Below are 24459 nucleotides of genomic sequence, written 5' to 3' on the forward strand. Positions count from 1 at the left end.
GAACAGCGCAGCAGCGATGACGTAAGCGTGCCGAAGCCCGTTTGTGGTGTGAGCGCGGGCCGTCGGGGGAGACGGGAGGGGGGACAAGCGTGCTTTGGCCCGGTTCGAGGCAACTGTACCTAGTGTGAGTACGGCCTTACTCTGTGTATACGCATGTTACACTAGGCTATATGAGCTTTTTTCCAACCCTGTCAATCCAAGCGGCAACCTCCCGCTCTCCCTCAGGAAGCCAATACAGAAGTAACTAAAACTCAATTCATCCGAAATTCCGACTCCAAAACAGAGCAAATTTCAATTGAGCACACTGTTAGAATGGTCAACTTTACAGCAGAAAAAAAAGGTGTTTACAGCCTGCTACAACAAAAGATTTGGGTTAATACAGCTAATATTACCCTTCATGACAACTGTGAGGGGGTGAATTTTTTTATAACTCATCCGTTTCCTTTATATTAAGTTTGCATAATTAAGGGCGTGGCCACTTGAGTGACAGCTAGGTCGCCGTCACGTCACCTCAGCTGAATCCTGCAGATTATCCACTGAACTCGGCATATTTATCGTATTTCTGTGTTGTTTTATGCGGCTTTACACAGTCGACTGCCTTTTGGACATGTTTCCTACAATTATTAGATGATATGGGATCCTGAGTGCACTTAAATGTGCTCACAAACCATTCACGTGGCCTTCGTTTAACATGTGAGTAAAGTTATGTACTTATATACCATCTCTATACATGTATTTGTTTTATTTAAGATCATTTATATTTAGAGCTGTAATGCACTTCAGAATCTGTCAGATTGATTAGCTGTAGGCTCTAGATCAGTCATCTGAAGTGTTGTCATACAGTGTTATGCTGGAGTTCACCAATAGTCTTACAGTAACTAACACACACTATATCTGAAGTGTTTGGAAGTAATTTGCATTTTCCTCCTGTAGAAAAACCTCATAAGAACAAGTACAAAGTGGCTCAATGTATTACAGCAGTGTTTTAAAAAAGCTAAACACTTTATTGATATAGTGAACAACCAAGCACAAGTGGTCAGAACACAAACGAGTCGCAGGTGATGAAGTATTAATCGTTCTCCCAAAGTAAAGTGTGTCTGAGCCAGGTCCAAGCTAAATGCCAGCAGGTGTCTGTAGCTCCGCCCACTCTCCGCCTCTTTGCCCTTGTTTGGTATCCCGCCGTGGGTGTGATGACGCGCGAACAAAATGGCAACGGTTGGCCGCGCCTACTTGTGGCTTCTTTTGCGCTCTTTAGAAACCTATGGGTGACGTCACGGATACTACGTCCATATATTTTACAGTCTATGGCCAATTCTAGTGATTCGCTAGGTCTCGAAACGCTTCTGAAATGACTGATGCTTTGAATCGCTTCAGTCGCGTAACCTAGTGTTTCCAAACACCTTAGTCACGTGACCTGGGTGTTTCGGATCATGATTTGGTGGTGGATTTTTTTTTATTATGCATTATTTAATATGCACTTTTGTTTTATTATGCATTATTTATTATTTTATTTTGTTATGTTTTATGATGCATTTTTATTTTTATTATTCACTATTATGCATTTTTTATGATGACTATTTAACTTAAGCATTTAAATTTTTTATTATGCATTATAATTTTTATTATGCATTATTTTTATGCATTTGTATGATGCCTATTTATTTTTTATTATGCATTTTTAACTTTTTTTATGCATTTTTATTATGCATTGTTATTTTTATTATGCATTAGTTTTTATTAAGCCTTTTTATTTTTTATTATGCATTTTTAATTTTTATTAAGCATTTTTATTTTTTATGCAGTTTTTATTAAGCATTTTTATTTTTTATTATGCATTTTTATTATGCATTGTTATGCATTAGTTTTTATTTAAGCCTTTTTATTTTTTATTATGCATTTTTAATTTTTATTAAGCATTTTTATTTTTATGCAGTTTTTATTAAGCATCTTTTATTTTTTATTATGCATTTTTATTTATATTATTATGCAGTTTTATTTCTTATTACACATTTATGCATTATTTTATTATGAAGTTTTATTTTTTATTATGCATTTTTATTTTTATTATACATTTATGCATTAATTTTATTATGAAGTTTTATTTTGTATTATGCATTTTTATTTTATTTTGCATTTTTATTTTTTATCATGCATTTTTTGTATTATTTTATTCTGCATTTATTATGTATTTTTATGTTTTATTATGCGTTTAATTATGCATTTTATTTTTTCATTATGCATTTTATTATGCATTTTTATTTTTTTTATTATGCATTGTTTTGCATTTTTATTATGCCTTTTTTATTCAGCAATTCTTATTTTATTATTATGCATTTATGAATTTTTATTTTTTATTATGCAGTTTTATTCTTTATTATGCATTTATATTTTTTATTATGCATTATATTATGCATTTTTATTTTTTTACTATGCGTTTTATTATGCATTTATGCATTTTATTTTTTATTATGCAGTTTTATTTTTTATTATGCATTTAATTTTTTTTATTATGCATTTTATTATGCATTAATTTTTTTTATTATGCATCTTATTATGCATTTTAATTTTTTATTATGCATTTTTATTATGCATTGTATTATTTTATTATTGAATTTCAAATTTCACAAAAGCCAAAGCGTGTTACGTTCTGACCAAAAAAAATACTCTAAATTCAATTATTTTAATGAAGAATTAAGAAGAAATCCTGTTTGACCTCTACATAAAATAAATACTCAAGTAATGTTTACAGGAACACACAGTAAATATTTTTATGTCCCAATGTTTTGAAACACTTGTGCTTCGGGATCTCAACGCTGTGTCAAAACACCAGTTTCAAATCATCATGGCGAAGAGAAAAGAAATCAGTTATTAAAACTTGTGTATGATTAGAAATGTGCTGAAAAGAAACTGTTAAACAGAAATTGGGAGAAAAATATACAGAACAGCTAATAATGCAGGCTTCAGCTGAATAAGCACTGAACTATTATCAGTGCATAAATGCAAAATCAACGCAAATAATGTGAAGAATTAGAGCAGGAGCCTGTAGGTAAAATGTAGGACAGGGCAACTCTTTATTATGAAAGATACATCAGAACTAAACATCAGAAGTGTCCAGAAATCTCAGCTCTGAATACATGGCAAACTCACAGATGCAGAACGGCTGAAATCAGCACAACATCCGACAGAAAAACACAAGCAGAGGCGGAGGAAGGTCAGAGCGGCATGCGGTTTCCCTCCACGCTGATCTTGACCGCGTGTCCGGGTTTCGTCAGACGCTTGATGTCTGCGAAACGCCGCATCTGTTTATCCACTCGAGACAAACCCTTCTTCGCCGGGCCCTGAGGAAAACACACACACACGTCAGCAAACACAGTACAGGGCTCACACTCTTGCAGATTCAAGGACTTTTCACAGTCATGTTTTTTACTGTGAATAATATTTGTAAAGGAGCTGTTGAGAAGAGTTGATCTGAGAATTGAGTTGTGTTTAATAAGAATGAAACGACAGGAGGAGAAAGCGCTGAACTAATGAAATGTGTTTATTACTTTATTTAAAAGGCTTTTTGGTGCTGGCAGATTAAAGACGCCTCTCATGTGGAGAATGAAGCCTCATGCATTGCTCAAGTGTGAGTTGTCTTCAACAGAGTGTCTAAATCTTGATGCTTTTGTGGGTCTCGTCTATCAAATCTGAGCTTTATTTAGTATTTTCTATCGGATTCATATCAGGTGATTGGCTGGGCCATTCTACAGCTTGATTTTCTTTCTCTGAAAGCATCAGAGAGTCTCTTTGGCTGTGTTTTGGATCACTGTCTTGCTGAAATGTCCACCCTGGGCTCATCTTCATCCTCCTGCTGATGTAGATGTTGTACTGAAGCAGCTGATGTTCATTTACACTGAGGAAGGGCAGAGGCTTGCTGAAGAACTACTGAGAGATTTCAGCTGCTGTCTGGGCTTTCACTGCTGAACTACACCTCCCTTTCTTCATGTGTTCAATGCTTTTTCCCCTTGTCGTTTCAGTTTATTAACTTCATTTGTAAACTCATTAGATTTGTTTTCTTTGCATATATTAATTTCTCTGGTTGTTATCAACATCTGGGGACAATTTCAAGTCAACGGCTCCTTTAGAGAAATGTTTTCTGAGAAAAATGGTGACGTGTTCAATACTTATTTACCCAACTGTATATAGTTTTTATTTCAAATTTAAGTGAAGCACTTTCAAGGATCTGTTTGTTTTTAAAGTTCTTTCCAGACCTTCAATCCATATGTGTGAAATTGAAGAACCCTGACAGTAAAACAGAAAAAGAGAATCTAAATCAAAATGTGGAAATGTGCATTCATATATGAAAAATGTGCAGTAAAACCATTCTATTCTATTTAAAAACCAAAGTATAGAGTTTTATAGAGATTTTATAGTTAACATCAGCTTTGGTGGCTATTCCATGAAATATAATTTGATTATTTATAAATAAAACATTTTTAAAACACCCAAAATAAATAATACATAACATAATATTTTTTTTTTTAAAGATTTAGTTAACTACACTAAAAACTATTTAAAAAAAAATACAACAATTAAACGTATAAAACCTAAAAGGCAAAACATGGCTGTTAATCATGCGATACTCTGCAATAACAGCACTCGTACAGCCTCCTCACCCTTGTGTATTACTCCGCCCACATAGTGACAGATAACCCACGACAGTTTGACCAATATTGCAGCTGTTGGCTTTTTTTTTAGAAGAGAATGTAGTTGTTTAGATTGCAGCTATGCAATTTTTTTATAAAGATAATGCCTATATTAAGTATTTATCTATTCAGAGATTCAGCGTGTCGGTGGCCATACTGGGGTCCAGTCTTCGTACGTGGATTACTCAGCTGGATTTGGATATTGACGATTTGGCACGATCCAGGATCGTTTCGTTCTTCAAAGCTGATCTGAGAGTCGTTGTCATAGCAACAGTTCTGCTAGCTCAAATCTGGTCGGAAGCAGGTTCAATTTATATAAACAGGATTAGATCGGCTCAGTTCATGCAAAGATAATACAGAAAGTATGTACAGATATTTTCTTACAGTAGTAGTTATATACACTTGGGAAAATAGTAAATATTTTTTAACTATATAAAGTTATAGTTATTAATAAAATAAATAAAGTTATATATATATATAATTTATGCAATTTGCGCCAACGAAATGAAAGTACAAAGACTGCCACCTGGTGATGTAAAGACAAAACTTATTGATATGAACTTTTTAGATGGCTTTTCTACAATTTGTGTATGATAATAGACATATATAATAGATAATAGTTATATTGTCTATTATAGTATAGATAATAGACAAAAGCAATAATACATGCAGTCATAAACATGTTTTGACAGCTAAAATGACGGTGATTTGATGCTTCATAAAAGTTGCAGACGTCTTTACCAATATCAAAATGTTTTTGTAAACATTTAAAAAACCGGCTATGATAATACTACTATGACTATAATAAGGAAAATCCGCTCCAACTGTAAAACTAAATAAATTGCTCTTGACACATGAAAGGGAAAAGCCTGCAGCCCACAGCAAAGTGTAAAGTTATTGCGTATTATATTGAACAAACCGTTCACTGCGAATTTAATGTAATTTTGCTCACATGGATAATTGAATATTAATCAGATGATGTCATTACGCTGCCGTCAGCCAATCGTTGCATTGCTGATCATGATTTCGAGGATCGATAGATCTGTCCTTCACAACACACGCAGCGATCTCAGATCAGTTCATTCAGACATTCTAATCTGATTCACGAACTTGTTTGAAGAACCAAATTATCCAGAAATCAGTTATCAAGATGAACAGATCCAGGATCTGCCAAATCATCTCAGATCATTTAATTGAGCTACGAAGAACGAACCCCTGGTCAGCGGTTTCTGCTGTTTTGACGTCAGCTGTAGATGTGAATGAATGGCGGAAGAAAGTAGTTCCTCATACAAAAGGGTTTTAAGACTCTGTGTTTGATCTTCTTTTCTATATACACAATTGTGCCGTCAAACTGTTGTGTAAATGCAATATCACACTTGTAGCAGTGCCATATGGCTGTATATAAGCACTGGTAGGACACTAAGGTATTCGGCCTGTGACCTCGAGCCAACGCACACCTCCCACTATATAAAGCCATGTTGCACTGCTACCCTTGTAATATTGATAGTATATATATATATATATATATATATATATATATATATATATATATATATATATATATATATATATATATATATATTAGGGTTGTAACAATATACCGGTATGACGGTTTACCACGATTTGAACGTGCACGATTATCATACCATGAACAATTGCATATCAACGGTTTTAACCCTTAAAGACAGAGACAGCCGCCCGCAGCTAAAAATAAGTATTGCTCTTAAATGTTTAATAACTTTTGATCCGCTGATCCGATTTATACAATTTATACAATACAATTTATACAATACGGACTTTCAGAGGCTCCGGAATCAGTGTGGTTACGTCATCAAAATTTGACAGCGCTGATTTGACAAAGAAACGCTCGTCACTGTGTCTCCGGACAAACCAGACATGATACATTGATGCATTGTCCCTCCTCCATGCCCAGATTGGTTCAAACTCGCTATATCTCAACCAATAAGCATAGGTTTCGCTTTTGTTTGTGGACCAACACTGAGCTTTTTGAACAACATGGAATGAGAGATAGGCATACATTTCTGCGCGGCTAAATAAAACGCAAAAAAAAGTTTTGCATGAAATAATTCTCATACTAAGTACTTTTGCATGCACAGCAGCACAGAAACATGACAAAACAGTGACACAGCAAAGACGAACTGCTGCTCTTGCTGTTTTCAAAAGACGCAAATGAAGGTGCAGCTGTTTGTCTGCATTGCAGGAACCACATCCAAATCCATATCCACAGACAACCATATCCATGCTGGCACATAAAACCTAAGGATGTTCCATATTGAATCTAGTTTCGTTATTTAACTATTTATAGTATAGTAAATATTTATATCTATTTTTTTACTGAGGATTTGCACCATGTTTATTTGGACTTTATTTGGACTTTGACACATTATTTATTATTTTCTTATTTTTTTATTTGTTCATTGTAAGTGGTGTTGTTTATAGTAACTGAAAATATATTATTTGGAAAAAGTCAAATTTGCTTCACTGTTCTATTATTTTGTAACATTTGTAACATACTGTATACCGCGAAACCGTCAAATCGTGATACTGTTTTAGACGATTATCATACCGTAAAAAAATCATACCATTACAACCCTAATATATATATATATATATATATATATATATATATATATATATATATATAAACACACTGGTTTAATAAAAAAATAAACAAAGAAAAAAAACACAATTAAAAAAAAAGAAAAAAGCATGCATAAAACTAAAATATTAAAAAAAAAAAAAAACTAAAAAGGTCAATAAAATATCGGTAATAAAATAAACTGGAACTAATACATAAATAAAGTATTAATTACATTAAATACACTGCACCATTTATTTAATAATTATTATATAAATAAAAAATAAGCACTATTAAAAATAAACAGGAAACCAATAAAACAAAATCATGCATCAAACTAAAACATCCAGAAAGCATTTGAAAAGAGGGAAACAAATAAAAGCGAAACAAATAACACAAATGAACTGATGATGACAAACTAACGAGCAAAGAAAAAAAAACAGCTGTGAGTTCTGTTTTCACCTTTCCAACAATGAAAAGCCAGTCAAGTGTTGAGCGCTGCAGCACAGCACACAGGCCTGTTAGTGTGTGTTATAAACACCTGCTCTATAATGATCAGTGTGAGCACATCTATAACACACACACACACACGGTGTTTACTACAGTATCTCCAGGCAGTGTTTGAGTCTGCTTTATCTCTGGTTAGTGAATGCTCTCTAGCTGTCCACACAGTCTGCAGTGCATCATGCAGAGTGCTGGTCACTTACTGCCCCCTCAGGCAGGCGTGTGAACTACAGCGGCATTCGGTTTCCCTCAATGCTGATCTTGACAGCTCCCTGCGGCCGCCGCTGCTTCCTCTGATCCGCGAAACGCCGCTTGTGCTTCTCCAGCAGACTCAGACCCTTCCTTATGCTCCTCTACCAATTACAGCACAGGAAAATACTACTCCTCCAATCACAACACAGGAAAACACTGCTCATCTCATTGTTTTTTGCATAAGAAACACCTGTCAATCATTGATTGGAAACTTCTCCCACTCTTTAGTCAAGTGAGACACCTGTCAATCATTAATTGGAAACTGCTCCCTCTCTTTAATTAAGAGACACCCGTCAATCATTATACTGTTGCTCCTCCCACTCTGAGTAAGACACCTGTCAATCGTTCCTTTAATGCTCTGCCTACTATTTAAGGCACCTGTCAATCATTCCTCTTATGCTCCACCCACTCTGTCAAGTGACACCTGTCAATCATTAATTGAAAACTCCTCCAACGGTGAGTAAGAGACATCTGTCTATCATTCCTTTAATGCTCCTCCCACTTTTTATTTAAGTGAGACACCGTTGAATCATGCCTCTATTGCTCCGCCCACTCTTTATTCCAGTAAGAGACACCTGTCAATCAATCATCTAATGCTCCTCCGACTCTATTCTAGAAAGACACATCAATCATTCCTCTATTGCTCCGCCCACTCTTTTTTTTAGTAAGACACATGTAAATCATTCCTATATTGCTCCGCCCACTGTTTTTTCTAGTAAGACACGTCAATCATTCCTCTATTGCTCCGCCCACTCTTTTTTCTAGTAAGACACATGTAAATCATTCCTATATTGCTCCGCCCACTCTTTTTTCTAGTAAGACACATGTAAATCATTCCTATATTGCTCCGCCCACTCTTTTTTCTAGTAAGACACGTCAATCATTTCTATATTGCTCCGCCCACTCTTTTTTCTAGTAAGACACGTCAACCATTTCTATATTGCTCCGCCCACTCTTTTTTCTAGTAAGAGACACGTCAATCATTCCTATAATGCTCCGCCCACTGTTTTTTCTAGTAAGATACGTCAATCATTCCTATATTGCTCCGCCCACTGTTTTTTCTAGTAAGATACGTCAATCATTCCTATATTGCTCCACCCACTGTTTTTTCTAGTAAGACACGTCAATCATTCCTATATTGCTCCGCCCACTCTTTTTTTCTAGTAAGACACGTCAATCATTCCTATATTGCTCCACCCACTGTTTTTTCTAGTAAGACACGTCAATCATTCCTATATTGCTCCACCCACTGTTTTTTCTAGTAAGACACATCAATCATTTCTATATTGCTCCACCCACTGTTTTTTCTAGTAAGACACGTCAATCATTCCTATATTGCTCCGCCCACTGTTTTTTCTAGTAAGACACGTCAATCATTCCTATATTGCTCCGCCCACTGTTTTTTCTAGTAAGACACGTCAATCATTCCTATATTGCTCCGCCCACTGTTTTTTCTAGTAAGACACGTCAATCATTTCTATATTGCTCCGCCCACTCTTTTTTTCTAGTAAGTGACATATCAGTCATTCCTCTATTGCTCCGCCCAGTTTTTTTCTAGTAAGACACGTCAATCATTCCTATATTGCTCCGCCCTCTCTTTTTCTAGTAAGACACGTCAATCATTCCTATATTGCTCCGCCCACTCTTTTTCTAGTAAGACACGTCAATCATTCCTATATTGCTCCGCCCACTCTTTTTTTCTAGTAAGAGACACAGTCATTCCTCTATTGCTCCGCCCACTGTTTTTTCTAGTAAGACACGTCAATCATTCCTATATTGCTCCGCCCACTCTTTTTTTCTAGTAAGACACGTCAATCATTCCTCTATTGCTCCGCCCACTGTTTTTTTCTAGTAAGACACGTCAATCATTCCTATATTGCTCCGCCCACTCTTTTTCTAGTAAGACACGTCAATCATTCCTATATTGCTCCGCCCACTCTTTTTTTCTAGTAAGAGACACAGTCATTCCTCTATTGCTCCGCCCACTGTTTTTTCTAGTAAGACATGTCAATCATTCCTATATTGCTCCGCCCACTCTTTTGCTAGTAAGAGACACGGTCATTCCTCTATTGCTCCGCCCACTGTTTTTTCTAGTAAGACACGTCAATCATTCCTATATTGCTCCGCCCACTCTTTTTTTCTAGTAAGACACGTCAATCATTCCTATATTGCTCCGCCCACTCTTTTTTTCTAGTAAGAGACACAGTCATTCCTCTATTGCTCCGCCCACTGTTTTTTCTAGTAAGAGACAACTGTCATTCATTCCTCTTTTGCTTCACCCAGTTTATTCTTGCAATGGAAACTTGTGAATTATTCATCTAATGCTCCTTCCACTGTTGAGTAAAAGACACCTGTCGCCTTCCTCTAATACCACCCCAACTCTTTATTCTAGTAAAAGACACCTGTCATTTATTCCTCTATTGCTCCGCCCACTCTTTATTCTATTAAGAGACACCTGTCAATTGTTCCTTTATAGCTTTGCCCCCTCTTTATTTGCATAAGAGACATCTGTCAATCATTCCTCTAAAGCTCCGCCCACTCACCCGGTTTGAATCTCCATCTACGTTCCATTTGGGCCGAACCACGTAGTCTTTATTGGATGGCATTGGCACTCGAGCCCTGGCACAGAAGCCTGGGTCACCCGGACGCAACGCCCTGACACACACACACACAGAAAATAAATCAATCAATAAACATCGTCTGAGAAGTTAGTGACTTTAATACATAAAACATTCATGAAAATTGAACAATTATAATTATACAAATATTAATTTCTTCAACTAGAATGATTCATTTTAAAATATATATAATAAACAATTCTATACTTCATATTTACATTAGAGCATCATAATGTCATTACAGTAATAAAATATTCAATTGCATTTAAAATATTAGCAAACATTTTTTATGTAACAATACAATTATTAATATATTATTAATAAAATATAATTATTAACAATATTCAATTAAATGTATAATTGTATTTTTATTTTTCTAAAGTTTCATCAAGCTTTAGAGTCCACCAGTTGATCTGTGTGTGTGTGTGTGTGTGTGTGTGTGTGTGTGTCTTACTTCTCCTCTCCTGTGAGCACCTTCTCCAGATCCCTGCGAGGAGTCTGACCTCCTGAACTGTGGAGAAACACTAGGTTAATCAATCAATCAATCAATCAATCAATCAATCACAGCTGATCGCTCATGTGACTCTTGCACTCAGCAAACATGCGGTCAGTGTATAAGTGCTTGCACTGATCACCGGATAAAATCAAGTTACTCGCATACAATGTAAAAAATGTTGTATTGAAGAAAATACATTTTAAACTTCTGTAAAATTGCAAGACTGCTATTAGCAATAAAAATACTAATTAACACACACAGACATATGTGTACATGCATTAAAACACATAAACACACACAAACACACACAAACACACACAAACACACACAAACACACACACACACACACACACACACACACACACACACACACACACACACACACACACACACACACACACACACACACACACACACACACACACACACACACGGAAAAGGGGACAGCGTGAAGAAAAGGACGAACAAGATGGAGAATGTGTGTTATAAGTGTGTGTGTGTGTGTGTGTGTGTGTGTGTGTGTGTTTGGGTGTTTTAATGCATGTACACATATGTCTTTGTGTGTGTCTGAGTAGATGTACAAATGTCTGTGTGTGTTTCGGCATTAATGATTGTGTGCATGTGTCTGTGGGAGCGTATTTGCCAGTGTGTGTGTGTGTGTGTGTGTGTGTGTGTGTGTGTGTGTGTACCTAAGGCGTCTGCGTGGGGCGATCTGCTGGTCGAGGTCTCTCTGCTGCCGCTCTTCTCTCGTCATGCCTTTATAGTTGGACGTTAAGCCAAAGATGGGCCTTGACCACTCGTCTGCGCACACACACACACGCACAAGTCAGAAACTGCAGAAACACACACTCCTCAAGCAGACAGACAGAAGAGCTCTTACTGATGAGTTTGAGCGCCAGGTCTTTGTTTGGCCGGGACTCTTTGGGGTGTTTGTAGAGGTACATGACAGCCCGACCGATACCACTGAACTTCAGCGTCTCCTGACTGACACTCGGCAGCTGCGCACACACACACACACACACTTCATATTACAACACTTCTTATTAACTCAGCTCTCACAAATATATTAAAACTAATACAAATTAAAATAAATAATTATTAAATGCACTTAAAATTACAGAGAGTAGTCAACATTCAAAGTGAATCAAAAGAAGAATGGGTGTTGTTCAATATTTTAAGATGCCTTTGATGAAAGGTGATGAACCACTACAAATGTTGACTACTATATATACAAATACACTACCAGACAAAAGTCTTGTGGTCTATCCAAGTTTTAGGAAGAGCAAATAATAACTGGACTTCTAGTTGATGATTTGGTGTCAGAAGTGTCGTATATGAAAGGCAGAGGCCTCTAGATTTTGCTTATTTGAGCTCAATAAAACATGATCATGCATTGATGTTGACTGATTTGATGAGGACAGTGCGGTCTGACTCTGCTCAGACTAAAGTCTCATCACTGAACAGAAATAATGTCCAGTATAGAATATAAAGTCCTGCTGCAGTGGAGACAGAATGAATATTGTGTCTGACTCCATCATGAGCTTGGAGGACTGCATCCATACATCTCTGACATGACTCACATCACTGATTAATAAAGTCATCTGGAATGAAGAAGAAAGCCTTCAGCAGGATCAAAGAGCTCATCAAGACTCTTTGTGTTCATCTTCAACACCTCCTCCATCTTGTCACAGAAATGCTCAATAATGTTCATATCTGGTGACTGGGCTGGCCAATCCTGCAGCAGCTTGAGCTTCTCTGCTTTCAGGAGCTTTGATGTGGAGCTGAAGTATGAGCAGGAGCGCTATCCTGCTGGAGAATTGTCCCTCTCCTGTGGTTTGTAATGTAATGGGCAGCACAGATGATGCCTCAGGCTGTTGATGTTGATCATCCACTCTGCAGATCTCTCCATACTGAATGAACCCCAAACCATGATTTCTCCTTCACCAAACTTGACTGATTTCTGTGAGAATCTTGGTCCATGCTGGTTCCAGTAGGTCTTCTGCAGTATTGGTGATGATTGATGCAGATCAACAGATGATTCAGCAGAGAAATCCACCTTCTGACACTTTCACACACGATCAACTAGAAGTCAAGATATTACTTGCTGCTCTTACAAGGGAGATCCAGGACAAGACTTCTGTCAGGTAGTGTAGATATACAAGTTATACATTTCATAAACAATCTAGATAAATTCGTTATTTCTTTATCCCAATCATAATGTCTGAATAAGTGCGCCACTTTACATACATTTTAATTTTCCTAAAAATATAATAATCATTTAAATTATAAAATGTAATGCATTAAAAATGTATAGTAATATAATGATAATTGCAAATAACAATAAATAGTTGAGGTTTTTTAAAAAATAAAAACAAAGTTATTCAATTTTAATGTTGATGAACAATATTAAAACAAAAAAATGATATATATATATTTATATATATATATATATATATATATATATATAGATATATATATATATATATATATATATATTTATATATTTATAAAAATATATATAAAAATATATATATATATATATATATATATATATATATATATATATATATATATATATAGTGTGTGTGTGTGTGTGTGTATGTATATATATATTATATTATTATATAATATATATATATATATATATATATATATATATATATATATATATATATATATATATATATATATATAATATTATTATAATATATATATATATATATATATATATATATATATATATATATATATATATATATATATATATATTCAAACATTAATCATTTAAATATATGCATAAAAAAATATAACATTTTAGATTATGTATAAAATAATAAATATTGCTAAAATATTGTAACAAGTAGCTCTGACAAGGAAATTACAACAACAATAATAATAATAATATAATTTATAGAGTATATAGAATATGTAAATAAAAAAACACACCACCACCACAATAACACAAAAATTCAATAATTTGCGATAATAATTTAAAAATGCACATCCCCAACACACTCCACAATGATATGCATAACATACAGTATACTATAATGTATTTATAGGCCATAAGTGTGCTCAACACTCACTTCCTGCAGGATCTTGAGCAGTTCCTCTCGTATCCGCAGAGCAGGGAGACTTTTATCCGGCAGAGGACTGATCCACTCCTTTATAGCAGCCATTACGCCGCTGTCTATGAACGTCTCCTTCAGATCCTGCCTGTTTACACACACAGACACACACAATTCAAAGTCTGCATGAACCGGAAGCTGCAACCATTTTTTGTCATATCGTGATGAGGTTACTAGAGAAACGAAATATTAAATATTACCTCAGATCTTGTTTTTTTTTACCCACAACCTAAGGTAAACTGTACATTGTTTTTATACATTGTTCTATTATAAATTCTAAATAATAACTTATAATAACTAGATATGAATTGGGACTCCTTCACCCAGAACGTTACACGGAAAAATGTGAGACAAAGCACTAAGGAAAGGTTTAAGTAAAAAAAAAGCTCCTCCTCCACAATGTTGTCATGGAAAATTGCTACTGTAAACAAAATGCTTGCCCCGCCTCCAAGTTCTTCTGATTGGTCCACAACTTTGGAATTGAAATTGATGAGTGTGTTATATGGAAAATCAATGGAACAGTGGCACACTGGAATGGAAAAATACATTCTGTGTGAACGGGCGACATATATGTCGACTATACACTCACTTCTTCAGATGCATGACTACTGTGGGCAGCAGCATCAGCTTCTTCAGAGCGGGCTTCTTCTGACTGTTCAGCGTTCGATCCTCCTGAAAAACCCACACACACATCTTTCTCATGTTATTTTAGTTGTAATTAAAAGGATGTCTGATTTACTGAAAACGCTAAAGATTTAATTTCTTTTTTTAATTATCCTTTGTTATATATTTTTTATTATGCATTTTTATTCACTGTTCAGCATTTGATCGTTCTGAAACACACACGCACATCTCATTTTATTTTAAAAAGTAAACAAAAAGTATTTTTTATTTTTATATTATGCATCATTTAATATGCACTTTTGTTTTATTATGCATTATTTATTATGTTTTGTTTTATGAAGCATTTTTATTTTTATTATTCTTTATTATGCATTTTTATGATGACTATTTAAGCATTTTTATTTTTTATTATGCATTATCATTTTTATTATGTATTATTTATTATTCATTTGTATGATGCCTATTTATTTTTTATTATGCATTAGTTTTTATTGAGCCTTTTTATTTTTTATTATGCATTTTATTTTTTATCATGCATTGTTATGCATTAGTCTTTATTAAGCCTTTTTATTTTTAATTATGCATTTTTAATTTTTATTAAGCATTTTTATTTTTATGCAGTTTTTATTAAGCATTTTTATCATGCATTTTTGTTTTTATTATGCATTTTGTTTATATTATTAAGCATTTTGATTTTTTATTATGCATTTATGCATTATTTTTATTATGAAGTTTTACTTTTTATTATGCATTTTTATTTTTTATTATGCATTTTTTATTATGCATTTTTATTTATATTACGCATTTATGCATTATTTTTATTATGCACTTTAATTTTTTATCATGCATTTTTGTTTTTATTATGCATTTTTATTTATATTATTATGCATTTTTATTTTTTTAATACACATTTATGCATTATTTTTATTATGAAGTTTTATTTTTAATTATGCATTTTTATTTTTTATTATGCATTTATGCATTAATTTTATTATGAAGTTTTATTTTTTATTATGCAGCTTTATTTTTCATTATGCATTTTTTATTAAGCATTTTTATTTTTATCATGCATTTTTTGTATTATGCATTTTTTTTCTGCATTTTTATTTTTATCATGCATTTTTTGTATTATGCATTTTTTTCTGCATTTTTATTTTTATCATGCATTTTTTGTATTATGCATTTTTTTCTGCATTTTTTATTATGCATTTTTATTTTTATCATGCATTTTTTGTAATATGCATTTTTTTTCTGCATTTTTTATTATGCATTTCTATTTTTATCATGCATTTTTTGTATTATGCATTTTTTTCTGCATTTTTTATCATGCATTTTATTTTTTATTATGCAGTTTTATTTTTTATTATGCAGTTTTTTATTTTTTATTATGCAGTTTTATTTTTTATTATGCATTTTTAATATGCCTTTTTATTTTTAATCATGCATTTTTTTATTATGCATTGTATTATTTTATTATTGAATTTCAAATTTCAAAAAAGCCAAAACGTGTTATTTTCTGACCAAAAAAATAATACTCTGAATTCAAATATTTTAATGAGAAATTAAGAAGAAATCCTGTTTGACCTCTATATAAATAATATTTTATATTTTTTATATAAATAATATTTACTGTGTGTTCCTGTAAACATAACTTATGTCCCACTAAACTACAATCATTTTCTTTGGTAAATCAACAGAGTTTGTTGCTGAACATAAACAATAATAAAAAATAAATCAAACAGACCTCAGCGGCTTCTGTCATCTTGGTGATCATGGCGCTCACGACATCATCTGCATCACTGATGAACGTTCCGCCGTCTCGATTGCGTCTGCGTTTGCCGCTCTGAGCTTTCTTACGGGCCAGCATCATGTCAAAATCTGACATGTAGGACATGCTAGAACACAAAAAAAACATTTATTACACACACACACACACACACACACACACACAGCTTTAATTCACTCCATGGGCTCTGTTTTACTGAACTAAGCACATAGTCTAAAGCACATGGCGCAGGTGCATGTATTCAGTGTGTTCGAATACACTTTTGTTGATATTTTAATGGCAGCAACTGCAGCATGGTCTAAAAGGGTTGTCCTAAGTCTCTTAAGTTTTGGGTGAGTTTTGTCCATAAAATGCAATAAACCAATCAGTTCAATCTCCAGTGCCTTTAAACAGATAACTCACACCAAAACTGAAAACGCTTTCATCATGTACTCATCCTCTACTTGTTCCAAGCCTGTTTGACTTACATTCTTCTGCTGAACACCAAAGAAGATATTTTGAAAAATGTTGGAAACGTGTAACCATTGCCTTCCATATTATTTGTTTATCCTACTATGGAAGTCAATGATGACAGATTTTTAGATCTTTAGTGTACAACAGAATAAAGTAGCTAACAAAGGGTTGGAACCACTTGAGTGTGTGTAGAGAGTAATTAAATTAGGGTTTTTTGGGGAACTTCCACACCATGACATTCCCTAAAATCTCACTCTTTTCCTCCTCTGTCGATGCCGTCATCTGAATCAGAGTCGTCATCTGCTTTCCTCTGTCCAGAGACCTGAGTCTGCGGCCGCTCTGCCTCCAGCTCCTCCTGATTGAAACCCTGAACACAAACACATCGACTAAGCACATGAACTAAAAGCACAACAAGTGCACAATCTTTTGACGTGACTCAGGATAGTTTCATTCTTCAAAACTCCATTTACACTTGAAGTCTTCTTCAAATATTTCCCAAATTATGTAGAACAGATATTTGTTCTTCTGGAAAAAGTCTTATTTGTTTTATTTAGGCTAGAGTAAAAGCAGTTTTAATTGTTTAAACAGGTCAATATTATTAGCCCCTTCAGCAATATTAGTTTTAGATTGTCTCCAGAACAAACCACTGTTATACAATGACTTGCCTAATTACCCTAACTTTACCCTGATTACCCGAGTTAAGCCTTTAAATGTCTCTACATTTACATTTAGTCATTTAGCAGACACTTTTATCCAAAGCGATTTACAAATGAGCACAGTTAGTGGTATATCCAGAGAGGCAATTGCAGATTAGGAAGTGAAGTGGAGACTAAATAGTTGAGTTTTCAGTGGTTTCTTGAAGACAGCAAGTGACTCTGCCGTTCTGATGCAGTTAGGGAGTTCATTCCACCCACTGGGCAGATTGAGCGAGAGAGTTCGCGAAAGTGATTTCTTCCCTCTTTGGGATGGAACCACGAGGCGACGTTCATTCACAGAACGCAAGTTTCTGGAGGGCACATACATCTGTAGAAGTGAGAGCAGATAAGGAGCAAAGCCAGAAGTCGCTTTGTAAGCAAACATCAGAGCTTTGAATTTGATGCGAGCAGCAACTGGCAGCCAATGCAAACGGATGAGCAGCGGAGTGACATGTGCTCTTTTAGGTTCATTAAAGACCACTCGTGCTGCTGCGTTCTGGAGCAGCTGAAGAGGTTTGATAGAGTTAGCTGGAAGCCCGGCTAGAAGAGAGTTGCGATAGTCCAGTCTGGAGAGAACAAGAGCTTGAACAAGGAGTTGAGCTGCATGTTCAGATAAGAAGGGTCGGATCTTTCTGATGTTATAGAGTGCAAATCTGCATGATCGAGCAGTTCTAGAGATGTGGTCAGAGAAGTTTAGTTGGTCATCAATCGTTACTCCAAGGCTTTTCACCATTTTGGATGCAGTAATGGTTGCCCAGTCCATCTGGATTGAAAAGTTATGGTGTAGAGTCGGGTTGGCAGAAACTTCAAGCATTTCTGTTTTCGTGAGGTTCAGCTGAAGATGATGATCTTTCATCCAGTGTGAAATATCCAACAGGCAGGCTGAGATGTGAGCTGGAACCGAGGGATCCTCAGGATGAAAAGAGAGGTATAGCTGGGTATCATCAGCATAGCAGTGGTAGGAAAACCCATGTTTCTGGATGACTGATCCTAAAGATGTTGTATAGATGGAGAATTGAAGTGGCCCAAGAACAGAGCCTTGAGGTACCCCAGTGTTTAGATGCTGTAGGTTGGACACCTCTCCCCTCCAAGACACCCTGAATGACCTGTCAGAGAGGTAAGATCTGAACCATTGTATAACAGTGCCCGCAACGCCCAGTGACTCGAGTGTAGATAGCAGGATCTGGTGGTTTACAATGTCAAAAGCAGCTGACAAATCCAGCAAAATGAGGACTGATGATTTAGAGTCTGCTTTAGCCAGTCTGAGATCCTCCACGACCGAGAGCAGGGCAGTCTCAGTTGAGTGGCCTTTCTTAAAGCCGGATTGCTTGTTGTCCATGAGATTGTTTTGAGTGAGAAAGTCCAGGACTTGATTGAACACTACTTTCTCCAGAATCTTGGCCATGAATGGAAGCAGGGATACTGGTCTGTAGTTTTCAAGTAGCGTATGGTCCAGGTTGGGTTTCTTTAGCAGTGGGGTTACCCTAGCCTGCTTAAATAAAGTGGGGAATAAACCAGAGTCAAGAGACGTGTTAATTATGTGAGTCAGTGTTGGTATGACTGCAGGAGAGATGGCTTGCAGGAGATGAGAGGGAATGGGATCGAGTGGACAGGTGGTTGCATGGCTAGATAGCACCAGTTTGGACACCTCAGACTCAGAGAGCTGAGAAAAAGAGGTGAGTGTGTGTGGTGTTGGTGGTGTATCTTGCGTGTTTGTTGTAGGTGCAGCAAATTGAGCACTTTAAGCTGTATAGAAGTGTCTTGAAGAATATCTAGTCTAATATTATTTACTGTCATCATGACAAAGAGAAAATAAATCAGTTATTAGAGATAAGTTATTAACACTATTATGATTAGAAATGTGCTGAAAATAATTTGCTCTCCATTAAACAGAAACTGGGGAAAAAATATACAGGGGAACTAATAATTCTGCCTGTGTATTATTTAATGTTTATACTGTATATAGATTCAAACTAATAAAATATCAGTGTTGAATGTTCAACATTAATACTCAACAGCGCAGAGATCAAGAATCATTATTATTAATTAATTGGAGAAAATAAAAACACAAATTATGAAATATGTAAGCTGTTAGTTAGTGGATCTTTTTTTTTTACAGTGCAGTCAGGACACGGTTTAAATCCATGCCATCTGCATTGTTTTAAAGTAAATAACATCATATCTGCATATACAAAGTGCAGTTCTGTTGTGTAAAACCTCATAGTGGTGTAACGGATCACAAATCTCATGTCTCGGATTTTTTTAAGTCACGGACCGGGTTATTTTTCGGATCAGCCAAAGAGGGGAGACAAATATAATTTGTTTTCCCATTTATTACAGAAACAGCACTGCAAGACACGTTTGGTTTTTAACAATCAGAGCTTACAAGCTGTTATTTTATTAAACATAAAATAAAGAAATAATAAAATATTCAGTACTGTGAAAAATTCACTGTTACTGTTGCTGATATCGTTGCTAAATGTAGAAATCTAACATCAACTTTGTACATTTTGTATTTATTTTTAGTCTAATTTTCAGTAAATAATTAAGTTATTCACTCATAAAACTTCATGTTTCATTACTAGATGATCATTGTTGAGGAATTATTCACTGGCGTTAATTTTGAAGGCTAAATCAACACTAAATCACCACAATTTAAAATTGCCTTAACATATAGACAGACAGATTAGGGCATCCGCTGCATAAAACATATGCTGGATGAGTTGGCGGTTCATTCCGCTGTGGTGACCCCGGATTAATAAAGGGACTAAGCAGAAAAGAAAATGATTGAATGAATATATTATAAATTATTACAACCCTGGTTATTTTACAACCGCAATGAGAAAGTCTAATGCCACCTAAAATCCTGTAAAACTGGCATAATCTCTTGTAAAATACTACGCAGTCACTGCGGAAAAGACAAAAGAAATTAGTACTAAGATATTAGTTATTAAAACAATTATTTTAAGAAATGCTTTGAAAAAATTCTCTGATGAGCATCTTGGGAAATATTTTTTGAAGAATTCAAATCTCACAGGAGGGCTAATAAAATATAAAATATAAAATAATAATTGGCCAAGCAGTGGTGCAGTAGGTAGTGCTGTCGCCTTACAGCAAGAAGGTTGCTGGTTCGAGCCTCAGTGCTTGTGTGGAGTTTGCATGTTTACCCTGCGTTCGCGTGGGTTTCCGCCGGGTGCTCCGGTTTCCCCCACAGTCCAAACACATGCGGTACAGGTGAATTGGGTAGGCTAAATTGTCCAGTGTATGTGTGTATGTGTGTGTGTGTGTGTGTGTGTGTGTGTGTGTGTGTGTGTGTGTGTGTGTGTGTGTGGCTATGTGTTCTATCATTTAACCTATTGGTTTAATAATACAACTGCTTCCTACAACTTTCTTAATTGAGAGTCGTTAAATGCGTATGACGGTTATTTTAATCTTCACTATAAACATCAGTGGTTTTATCTAAACTATAAACTGTTCTCCCAGTACTTCCGTGTTATTTGACCGTTTGTAACATCATAACCAACTCAAAACACTGAAGACAACCTCTTTTTTGATTTTGATGTTTTCAGATTCGAATGCAGCGATAGGAAGTATTAATAAACATATGCAACTCAGCATCATTAATAATGGATGTTGCGTGGGTGTTGAGATCCTGATGTTTTAATAATTATTTATTCAGATTACACTGAATGCATTAATGCAGGCTAAACAAGTAGTGACAGAAAACAGCTTTAATAACCTAAGAAACCCACCACATCCCCAATAACCCACCACAACTTCTTCCAGCATCATTATATCTAACAGGAAAGCCTAAACGCTTCATACATGTGATTTGAATGACGTTGAGGTGATCTCCCTGCCATAGTTATAAATTTAAGATTAATCTAACAATTAAAAAAAATGTATTGATCCGCCGGTCAAGTTTTATAAACCGAGGGTTGTGATCCAAACAAATCACAGATCAACTGTGATGCGTTCTACACCTAATACCTTCAGTATTAAACAGCAGTATTAAAAAACAAAACACAAGAAACAGCAGCACATACAAGTATTTAAATAAAATAACAAGCAAATAAAAAACTAAAATTCCCAGGTTTCCATAACACGGACAAAACAAATCTGAAATATTTCAGCTTACCGTGAACTCTTCCTCTTCCTCATCACCAGACTCTCCGAAAATATCAGCGATCATTTTCCTTACAGATAAAGAGATGATTACACAGACACACACAGAAAGAAGGATGATATTATTAGTATCATTTTATCATCACAAACATTATTTTTACTAATATTATCATCATTAAAGATCCTCTTCTTCATTCTCCAACACTGAGGGCTCTATTTTGACGGTCCATGCACAGAGCGCAGGGTGCAAACGCTTTCAGGGTGTGTCAGAACGCATTTTTGCTAACTTAAGGCAGGAAAATCTGCTTTGCGCCGTGGCGCACGGTCTAAAAGGGTTGAGTTTATTTTCTTAATGAGTTATAGGTGTGTTTTGAGAATAAACCTATCAGAGTCTCATCTCCTATTCCCTTTAAGAGTCAGCTGCGTCACGCCAAGAGCGCATTCGCTATTTACATGACAAAGTAAGTTCACTTTCGCTTTACCTCTCGTGCATAGGGAAACCTTACCACACAGACATCAATTAGCCTAAAAATAATTAATTTCGTTTGTTAAGCGCAAAGATTTGTGTCGAGACTATTTCTAAATTCAGTTCTAATTTCCAGCAAACGAATAAATGAACAATAATAACAAAGTGTGCTCAAAATACTGAGTTATATCCAAATACACCTGCCATGCCCCATATGGTCTAAAACCTGCAGGTGGACAAATCTAAGCTTGTTTTTAATAAAACAAATATAAATATGGATATAATAAATAATACTGCTAATAATGATAACATTAAAAGCAAATTGAATGAACTGAAAAAGCCTCCCGAGATGAAGAAAGTATGAAGGCAGTGGTTTTTAAATTCATGTAGGCTAGAAATTAATATGTTTTGTAATATTTTAATCCTTTATATTTATATCCTTTATATATCCTTATTATATGCATCTTTAAGATATTATATCTTTGTCATATGTAAAGATATTTGCGTATTGCTCTGCATCTTGTGTGTAGTGTGTAAGCCAGGAGCACTTTGCGCCAGACAATAGACCGACTTTGTTCTGGTCTAAAGATCAGATTATTTACAGTTTCTCAAAATAGCAACGCGTCAAAACACGCCTGCTTTATTAGAGCAGAACGCCTATGGGTGCACATTTCAGCACAAATGCATTTGCTATTTAAACTGTGGCGCAACACCTCAAAATGACCCTTGCGCCGAGCTAAAAGTAGCTAAAGACTTTGCGCTGCGCCTTGCATTGCCACATTGCACCGGGTGTATGATAGGGCTCTGACTGTTCTTATTCTTCTGAAGGTTTATTTATACTTCATGCTCATGCTGTCTTCTGTGCATGTGTTGGAGTTTTGTTTGATGCATTCAGAAAGAGTGTTTTCTTTGAGCAGGTCAAATTAAGGGTACAGTTCATATATCTTACTGCTTGTATTAAAGGACAAAATTGTATTACAAATAATATATAAATATTAATACATTTAACGATTTTAATTTTTTTTAAAATCTTGTGTTGCGAAGAAAAAATCTAATATTGTATGGAAAGCATTGTCAGTGAACCGTGACGCACCGAGAAATCAAATTGAACCGAATTAATGGCATGATAATCATAACCGAACCAAACCGTGAGACCAGTATAGGTTTACACCCCTAATCTGAACAGTACACAAGGGTAAAAAAAAAGAGGGATTACTAACTCTTCCTCATCGCCTCCTGAGTCGCTGTCGCTCCCGAACAGAGCCTTCTCATCCTTCTTCCCTGCTTCGCCCTTCTTCATGTCCTCCTCATCCTCACTGTCTGAGCCCAGCTCCTTCAGTTTAGCTGCTAAACTCTTATCAGGACCTCCGGAGCCTTCATCACTGCCAGAGTCGTCATCATCAGACACTATCCGGCTCTTTTTCACCGCTACAGAAAAAAACACCCTCATCATCATCATCAATGATGACATCATACAGAGAGTGTAGATGACAGACAGCAACGTTACCCTTCTCCTCATCTTCATCACTGTCTGAGAGAACGGCCTTCTTCCTCTTTACTGTAAAACAATTGCACATTTACAGTGGCACAACACAACATATTTTACTGTCATTATTGCTCTTTACTAAAGATTATAGTATTATGTAACTATTACACGTTTACAATCGCATTCAGACTCTATTAATTGCATAATAAACATTTTTGTTTGTAATATAAGTAAGGGATAATGTACATCCAGTCGGATGTACTGCAGAATAATGCCCGAGATGTCTATCAGCATCTGTTGTATGACTGAAGGGCTTTATACTGCATTATTACACAGCCGCCTGGAATACTTGATTCTGATTAGTCGGTCACAACAATTCAAGCTATATTATTCTCAGATAACAAATATAGATAGTAATAACGCAGCTGTTTTAGTGTCTGTCAGCTTTGTGTTTTTTACAGTTTGTCTCTATCTGGTGTCTGAATAATGAGCAGGTTAGTTTATACTCCATCAGCTGTTTTAGTTTGTTGTGTTTTTGACTG

The 24459-nt window shown here is 35.2% G+C and overlaps 1 protein-coding gene across 6 annotated transcripts in view; it reads right to left on the reverse strand.

Annotated features, from left to right (window-relative positions):
• Window positions 1–3047: 3047 nt before the first annotated feature.
• iws1 (interacts with SUPT6H, CTD assembly factor 1) overlaps window positions 3048–24459 on the reverse strand; it is a 35595-nt gene continuing 14183 nt past the window's right edge. For 3 of the 6 annotated variants that reach the window (XM_087284679.1, XM_087284681.1, XM_087284677.1), the window contains 12 exons: window positions 23939–23989; window positions 23652–23859; window positions 21979–22036; window positions 17400–17512; window positions 16651–16801; window positions 14872–14954; window positions 14241–14370; window positions 12035–12152; window positions 11844–11955; window positions 11113–11169; window positions 10584–10695; window positions 3048–3338 (listed from right to left, as the gene is read on the reverse strand). In XM_087284679.1, coding sequence (XP_087140805.1) covers window positions 3213–3338; window positions 10584–10695; window positions 11113–11169; window positions 11844–11955; window positions 12035–12152; window positions 14241–14370; window positions 14872–14954; window positions 16651–16801; window positions 17400–17512; window positions 21979–22036; window positions 23652–23859; window positions 23939–23989 — 1319 coding nt within the window. In that variant the 3' untranslated portion in view covers window positions 3048–3212. Of the gene's footprint in view, window positions 3339–7991; window positions 8142–10583; window positions 10696–11112; window positions 11170–11843; window positions 11956–12034; window positions 12153–14240; window positions 14371–14871; window positions 14955–16650; window positions 16802–17399; window positions 17513–21978; window positions 22037–23651; window positions 23860–23938; window positions 24397–24459 lie in introns of all 6 variants that reach the window. The other 3 variants (XM_087284680.1, XM_087284678.1, XM_087284682.1) reach the window with 2 other exon arrangements.

Source organism: Danio rerio, chromosome 15, assembly GCF_052040795.2.
Source record: "Danio rerio strain M-AB ecotype USA chromosome 15, GRCz13ab, whole genome shotgun sequence".
Classification (NCBI taxonomy): domain Eukaryota; kingdom Metazoa; phylum Chordata; class Actinopteri; order Cypriniformes; family Danionidae; genus Danio; species Danio rerio.